The sequence below is a fragment of the Cyprinodon tularosa genome, unplaced genomic scaffold (genome assembly GCF_016077235.1).
Source record: "Cyprinodon tularosa strain WSP-4 unplaced genomic scaffold, ASM1607723v1 ctg790, whole genome shotgun sequence".
Taxonomy (NCBI): Eukaryota; Metazoa; Chordata; class Actinopteri; order Cyprinodontiformes; family Cyprinodontidae; genus Cyprinodon; species Cyprinodon tularosa.
This window is the reverse complement of record NW_024039552.1, coordinates 192059-200708: the sequence shown is the minus strand read 5'-3', so window position 1 is coordinate 200708 and position 8650 is coordinate 192059. Positions and strand designations below refer to the sequence as shown.

The following is an 8650-nucleotide window of genomic DNA, read 5'->3' as shown; positions in this document are numbered from 1 at the left end:
AGAAATGCATTTTCAGAGACTAATTAAAATGATATTTTAGCCTTAGTGATGTTTTCGTTTTGAAATACATGAAAAGAAAAGATGGAGTTGATGCAGAAAAGCCTTCACTATAAAACTTTTTAGTTTACATGAAAAGAAACAGATATTAGATGAAAATCATCAAATGAAACAAGCCTTGCATTAATTAGTAGAATAGATCCAACTCCTCAGTGCTTACTCCATAGGACCACCAGAGGGCGCACACTCTTCGTTTTTAAAACTGACATTTTAACCCTTTATGGGGCAAGTTTCCATTTTTGTGCATTCCCCTTACAGATACAGTCCCCCTCGTCCATCAGTGAGGTCTAGTAGCACAAGATCTATATCCAGCCATTCAGCAAAGATGCTGCTACAAGGCTGCACATCTTATATTGGCATTTGACCAATTAGATGAGCCCTTGAATGAAAAAAAGATAAAAAGCGAATTGAAAAGTTAAAAAGTAAAGCAAAAAAAGTTAATAAGCCTAGTTAATTATATTTAGGTTTATAAACTAAAAAATGTAAGTGACAGTATCAGCATGAATGCCTCTAAGGTTTTGTTGGGGAAAAAAAAAAGTGTTTTTTTTTTGTTCATGAATTTCTTATAGAAGCACTTTTGTTATTTTTCTTAATATATTCAGGCAAGTCGGCGTTTCTTGTTATTACATTAACATTAATTTTTGCCATCAAAATATCCATATTTTTTAAAGTTAAAAAGATAATAGGGTCTTGTCCTGGATTCCAATAACACTATTGGTTTGTATTTCACTGAAGGCCCTATAAAGGGTTTAAAGCATATTTGTTCAAAAGAAAGCTTGTAATAAAAAAAATAATAAAAAAAACATTTTCCCAATCGATATCGTGGTGCCAAAGGTTTATGTACACATCATCAGCATGAGAAAGAGGTAATAAAGTATTTTCTTAAATTGTTATTTAACCAGGGGCGGAGCTAGATGGGGGGCCAGGGGTGGCCTTAGCCAATTATTGGCCATCTCTGTGGTCACCCTACTCTTTATTTCCCTCTAATACAGATGGTGGCAACAGTAATAATCTCAATTGGAATATTCAAAACATTTTAATATATTAACAATTACTTGACAACAAAAACAATGTGGTTAATTATGCATGCCATTTTATAACATTAAAGATGATAAATAAAGAATTAAAGCAGAAATAGATTTTGTGTTTTATGGGGTAAAGAGAAACTTATGTGTCTCTGCAAATCATCTAGAAGTCTTCAGTGAAATCATAGATAAGTAATAATTTTTATAAAAACGTATTAAATGATAGATTTATATAGATATTAGTACTTGTAAATATAAATTTTATGCAGAATGATTATTGATAAAAGTAGGTAAGTAACTCAAACCTGAAAAAAATGTTATCCAGTATACCTTTTATTTAGAAAGCACGGATGTTTGAATATATTCGTCTATTTGTCAGCAAAGGCTGTAGGAAAGTATAGCTTGTCTTTATTTAGAGAATATGGATGTTTTACTTGTTAAATTTCTTGTTGGAACAGTGTAGATTTAGCGTGAGGTTTTGGTACCTAGCTAGACATTCTAGATGGTTGTAGATCTACTAAATAAGTAGATTTTTTTATGCAAATAAAAAGTTTCCATTGATTTTTATTTTCTTTCTTAACCAGCGAGTTGATGAGTTATTGATAAAGTAAGTCCCTGCAGGTGGAGCCTGTATTCCTGTGCATTGAGTCTCTATCAGGTAACTCCATCCTCTGTGACGTCATGGGCAGTAATTGAATCCTGGAGCGCAGCGGATCTCCGCCTCTCAGCGGACCAACATTCCGCTATGGGGAGGATCGGCTGCGGGGAACATGGCGCATTCACTGCCGATTAACTTTCTCTGGGAAGAGAAACAACCCAGGAAGCAGAAAGTTTGGAGAGAGGCCGCTTAAGGAGCGCTGGAGCTGATCCACAGCCAAGGGGAGAAAGTCCTGCGCTGGTTTGGATGGTTTTCCTGCTCTGCCTCAGTTCTGCTGCTGCTGGATCAAAGTTTAGAGGATTTACCGGAGATGGAAAAGCCCAGAGCCAGGAAAGAAAAGGTGAGAGAGATGGAAACAGAAAGGCTGCAGCGTCATCAGCAGGAGGGAGAGAGATGGAGAGAAGTTTGCTGGAGCTTTGGAGGAGAACAGGTTCCTCATAAGGTGGAGACATCCTGATTTATTACAGAACAGACACAGGCGGTCCAAGGCTGGATGGGGCCCCTGAACGGGGTGGGGGGTCTTTATATTATTTATTTTGCATCAAACATAAACTACAGTTACAAAATAGGAATCACTGTTTAAAAGGCAGATTATTCTTCTGCATCCACATACATCAACTGTGGCCTTGGTCTGGTCGTGAACCAGTTTTGCTGGGATGCTTCTGCACCATCAGTCGGGAATTTCTAGGGACGCACAGCAGTTTCCCGCCAAAGTGCAAGGGGGAGCCCATTGGCTCGAGAACTTCGGCATCGCTGGCGGAAGTGTTTTATCTTCCAAAAAAACAACGGCACATCTGCAAGATATCACTGTGCTGCTATTTGTCTGCTTTAGGACAAGGAAACTTGGGAGTGGGGCTGGGCACAGGGTTGGGAATTGAAAAGATTTTCACGATTCCGATTCCCTTATCGATTTTTTGAGACGATTTCGAGAAGGTAGTGAACGGAAGTAATCTAAATCTAATAGAGAAGGCGTCTGTTTAATGAAAAAGCATTACTCTGCAATTTCGGGAAATAACCTCATCTCCCCCTGATTTAAATAAACGAGTGTCACCTTTCTCTCACTCCCTGAACTGAGGAGCAACTTTGTAGCATGTTTAATAATCCCAAAGAGAGGTAGGTAATGGGTTTATTTCCAGAAATGGCATGTGAACAACTAGGAACCACATTAAGCACAGCCAGAGATATAAAACTAGCTACGGTACTTACCACCAGAGTTGGCTTCCATGCTGGTCTCAACTTTAGCTTCTGTCCGGAAGCATCAAAAACACGGCATTGGTTAAACTGTATGCCATGTTAAGGTGTTTCTGCATGTTGGATGTATTTCGTCCCGTGGATGTAATTGCCACTTTGCAATGATTGCAAAGCGCCTTGTTGCCATCTTTCTCTTCTTAAAATGAAGTCAAACTTTCAATCGCTTTCTTGCGTAAACAATGTTACGTAAGTCGTGTTGCCCAGAGCAACGCTTTGCTGCTGCCTGGAATCGATAAGAGAATCATTAAGCGAGCTGCCAAACGGTGCCATGGAATTGGAACACACAGAACCGGTTCTAAACAGGTCCCGGCTTTCGATTCCCATCCCTAGCTGGGCAATATACTGTAATCGCAATATAACAAATCACACTTTTCAAATCTCATAGTCACTCCATTTTGGTCAGATTACTGTACATTTAACTAGGGTTGTCAAAAGTATCGATACTCAAAAAAGTATCGATACTGAAACGTTGTATCCGGATACAATACTCATTTTCAAAAGTATCGAGTACCATTGGCACCTAAACAGTCATTCATCTAAAGTGCAGAATAGAGGAAAATTCACTTTCAGAACACTGTGTGATTGAATAATTCTGTGCACTTTTCAGTTTCAGACTTTTTTTGTAACAGCTGCTGAGAATTATTTTCTGTTTCTTAACCGGTTTGGCTAGTGTCATTGTTATGTGTGTAAAGCGTAGCCAAGTAAGGAAAACTTAATTTTAATTTTGTAAGTTTTTTATCAAGCTTGCTAAATACGGTGCACAGCAAACAACCTCAAAATGTTGTTCTTATTGTTTATTGTATTTATTTATTTATTGTATTTTAATTATTAATCAAAATATTTCTGTTGAAATTTGGAAATGTTATCCTTGTGGTATCGAAAATGGTATCGAGTATCATATATTTTCCTTAGTATCGGTATCGAGTTGAAAAATTTAGTATCGTGACAACCCTACATTTAACAGTGACTAAGTTTCTCACTCCAGCCTTTTAGGTGTCAGTAATAAGCTTAAAGTTGGTTTGCAACCAGAAAGAGACGGAAATAGAGAGTTGCAGCTAGCATGCAGATTAGTGCAACAATAATGCATGTCATGTCATGCAACAATAGATTATGGACAAGAAAGATTTCATGAAAAAACAGAAAGATTGGAGTGAAACAGCTGCATGCTTGTAGTCAGTGCAAAGAAAAAAAAATCATAATAAAATTGCAATCATAATATTGATTTAAAATCGTTCAGCCTTACTTGGGTGATACTTCATGTCCGTCACACAACCATGTTTCATTGAAATATAGAGCGTATGTACTTTGCTGGGTGGATTCAGTCATACATACACCGTATTACGTTTTGGTAGAAACAAGTTTTGTTCTTTGAATAAACAAAAACCACAGATTTAGAATATTTAGTAGGGGAATCATAATATTTCTAATAAGTTATTATTTAAAAATATACATATATATATTTTAGGTATGGTTCATGTTGATTTCCCTGGGGTATAGGTAGATCTGGGACACAGCGGCCCGGCTCTGAGCTCATAGGTACGGTTTTAACTTCCCATCAAACACAGTGAGCTGGATGGTAAAAATATGACCAAATGCTGCAGTTAAAGATCAACCCTGTTACACCTTAGAATCATAAAGGTCTTCCTGAAAACCATTTAATCTAATATAAGAGATTAGTCCCATGTATCCCACAAAGACAAATATAAATACAGATTGAGCTCAACTCGATTAAACCCATGAGCTTTATTCAGCTACTACTGATTCACTTCAGCTGGGTGATTGGAGAGATTGTGTAAGATTACATTGGTGGCACATTGTGTTATAATGCTTTAAGGTATATTTATAACAACATTGACCAAAAATAGAAAGTAGAAAATGTCTTTATAATGAAAATGTGATATTTTTGAGTTTTGCTTTTTATGGCAACATTTTCTGCTAGTCTTGATTTTGTACTTCAACCCAATGACATTTGCAAAACAGTGTTTTGGAGCTTAGACAGGAGCAGCAGGAAATCAGGAGATTAATATAAGGTGGAGGACCTGTGATGCTGTGGGCCTTTATAAATCTCAAAGGCATTGTGTACTTTTTGGTGTACTGGTTTAAAACAGGACTCGTTCAGTAAACTGTAATGGGTTTAAAACATCATGCAGTTGGTGAGGATCTAAGATAAAGCAACTCTGAAATACTTCAGCAATACGAAGTTACTTTTGCTTCAATATTCTTGTAAGATAAAAACAATTTAAAAAAAATGCAATCCAGAAATTAAACATTTTAAATCTTTTATCAAAATAAGGTCTCCAGATTAAATTCCTTTATTCTCAGATTTTATTTTTGTGCCGTCTGATTAAATTATAACATCCATTTAAAAATACATTTTTTTCAGTATTGCACCATCCACTAGAATCCCCAATGCGAATGAGCCAGAAAATAAATGTTTTTAATGTGAAACATGGTGGGGGCTGCATCATGGTGTGTGGATGTGTTTATTCAGTATAGACGGGGAGAAGTTGATGGAAATATGGATGGAGTTAATTACAAGGAAGAGGTCAACAAACTTGAGACATGCAGCCAGAGATACAGTGTCATAGAAAAGCTCGGTCGAAGGGAAGGACCGTAATCCAACCCAATACTGGCAATAATTCTTCTAATCAGTGAGCTAGTTATTTTAGAAAGGAAAACATAAAAAAATGTCAATCTCTAGATGTGCAGAGCTGGTACGGACAAGCATTATAATACTTGAAAGTGCAACTATAGTCATCATGTGGTTCAACAAACGACAAAAAAAGAAAAAATCTGCTTCTCTGTCACAAATAAAACCCACAAAATATGTAAAACCATTTTGGTTAAATAAAGCCTTTGATTCAGAACACAAATAATAAAAGCGTCGGGTTATTTCTTCAGGAGAATGAGAGATTAGAAAACCTGTTATAAAGCAACTGATTCATAGAAAGTTTGATAAGCAGACGAACATACCTAATGCTAAGGGATTATTAACTCTTAAGGTCAATTTATGCTTCTAACGCATAGCTTCTGCCTGCATCAAATCTTTCTGTGTGCGACCACGCCCCCTGAGAAGAGGTTCTGCAACCATCGTCGCGCACCTAAAAAAAACCTGACTACGCGTCGGACGGTCGCAAACCCGCGCAGACTTCAATTGGAAGTCTGCAGACAAAAAGCAGCTGTTATTGGTCCTTGGTATGCCTTTCCGACTGTCTGTATGGTCGTCCTTCTCGATTCAGTTCCTGGGGGCGCCATTTTTGAAAACCGAGGAACAACTACAATGGACAACTACGACGAACGGTTGATCGAGGTGGTTTGGAAGTACAACCACTTCAGACAAATTATATAAAGATGCCAAGGTCTCTGCCAAAACGAAGTTCTTGTTATCATCCGAAGTTCTAGCGTGTTCTCTGATAGGCTCCCCCTAGAGCTTTGGTGGGAAACTGCTGTGCGTCCCTAGAAATTCCAGACCGACGTTGCAGAAGCATAGCAGCAAAACTGGTTTGTGACCAGAACCAAGCGACATCTGATGTGTGCGGTTGCAGAAGTCTAATCTGTACAGATGGGAATTAGGATATATTATGCTGGTTATTTGGTAACGCTGCTAAGTAGGGCTGTGAATCTTTGGGATTCGATTCTTGGGGTCACAATTTGATTTTTTTCGGATTCTTTCAAATCCAAACGATTCGATTCAGAAACTAATAATTTACGATTCAAAACGATTCTCAGGATCTATTCCAGTCTGCTGGCATGAAAGAAGAGTACATTTATAAAGACTTTATAATTGTAAATGTTTTATTTACCTATTGTAATAATGTAAACACCGAAAGGTAAATCCAAGACAACATGTCTTGGATTTATCTACTGCTTTTTTTTGTTTTGCGATAAAACAAGCTATGGATTTTGTTATCTTCTTTGTCCATTCACAATTATGTGGCAGTTTTTCAAAGTGGTGAAATGTGCGCTGGTCGTTTTGGCACTGTCTTTACTGAATTATCCAATTCTACCAGCGACTCTGGGTGATGTCTTTCGAGATGAGAACGGGATTTGAAGTACTCCCGAAATACTTAACGTTAGCGTTGCAATCTCGGCAAATCGCGTGAGTCATGCCAAACCCTTTCTTACCTGGACTGGGTTGAAGGTAAAATCCAAAGTGTTTCCAATTGGTTGCTTTTAAATACCACGGAGGCGGTTGAATTTATTTTTTTTCGTCCGCCATACTTTAGCGGGAACAAACATAGTAGCTCACACAACACTACACACCACTCTGTAGCCTGCTAGGCTAACGCTTGCATGCCTGTGCATAGCTCATGCGGCTCATTTGTTTCGCCAAACACTACGGGCCCACAAAAAAAAACGTTTTTAAAGAAAATGAGAATCGATTGTGAATCTTTAAATGTTAGAAACGCGATTTGAGCTCAAATCGATTTTTTTCCTCACCCGTAATGCTAACGCATTTTTAGTCAATGCTGACATCTTGTTTTTCAGAGTTTTAGAAGTAAGGAGATCTTTGAAATATCAACAGCAGATTTTAAGGACAATGCCAGCTGTCGGAAAATATAAGTTGTTCGTTTTCTACTTTACTGCGGTATCACTCCAACTCTACATTTACAGGTTCATAGTCCTTTTTCAGCTTTTTCTTACTGTGGTTCTCCAGGAATGTCCTCTCTGTGACCCAGGCTGAAACGGGGCAGTGGAGGGTAAGACAGGACACTGGGGAAGTGTGTGTTTGCTGGTAATCTTGGAGGCACTGGGACAGGATATTCATGCTGTGTTCCTGTTGCAGAGCTGCTCCTCTATACTTGAACATAGGCTCTTTACTGAGGAAATTCCTCTAACTTCTAAGTGTCTATTTAAATGTAAATGTTAATGAACAAATAGCCCCTGCAGGAATATTTATATTGCTACACTAAATCCTTGTTGAGTTTTTCTACTTGTTACCTTTTAACAAGATTACCATTGATCAGATGATGCAGGCTGCAGAGTGTCGTCCTTAAGTATCTATTTACAATAATGATGAGGAGCTTAAAGGTGAACTGTTTATCTTTGCAGTTACCTTTTATTACGCTCGTGAAAATCACAAGCCCATTTCCGCCACTCTGTTAAAAAAATAAATAAAATTTTCTCAATATAATGAGATACTAACTCATTATAATGAGATAGTAACTCAATATAATGAGATACTATGTCATTATAATGAGATAGTAACTCATTATAATTACATAGTAACTCAATATAATGAGATAGTAACTCAATATAATGAGATACTATCTCATTATAATGAGATAGTAACTCATTATAAGGAGATAGTAACTCAATATAATGAGATAGTAACTCAATATAATGAGATACTATGTCATTATAATGAGATAGTAACTCATTATAATGAGAGAGTAACTCAATATAATGAGATACTATGTCATTATAATGAGATAGTAACATTATTTATTAATAACTTTTTTAAAGTATTTATTTATGTGAATTTTATAATATTTTTGTCTGTTTTATTCTTCCTTTGTATTTTTTTTTTACCCTATTTATGTCTTCAATACTATCTAAATAGTTTGTTAAATAAATAATTTGGAGCTAGATATTTATTTAAGACACTAAATATTTAATGTGCAAACAAATTCAAATGTTGTAAAGAAAGATAAAAAGG

General features: G+C 36.8%; 1 protein-coding gene across 1 annotated transcript in view; it reads left to right on the top strand.

Moving 5' to 3' along the window:
• Positions 1-1818: 1818 nt before the first annotated feature.
• The window catches only part of LOC119773915 (tetratricopeptide repeat protein 28-like), a 198368-nt gene continuing 191536 nt past the window's right edge, over positions 1819-8650 (top strand). The window contains exon 1 of the mRNA XM_038271137.1: positions 1819-2080. Within this exon, the coding sequence (XP_038127065.1) occupies positions 2051-2080 (30 nt within the window). The 5' untranslated portion in view covers positions 1819-2050. The remainder of the gene's footprint in view (positions 2081-8650) is intronic.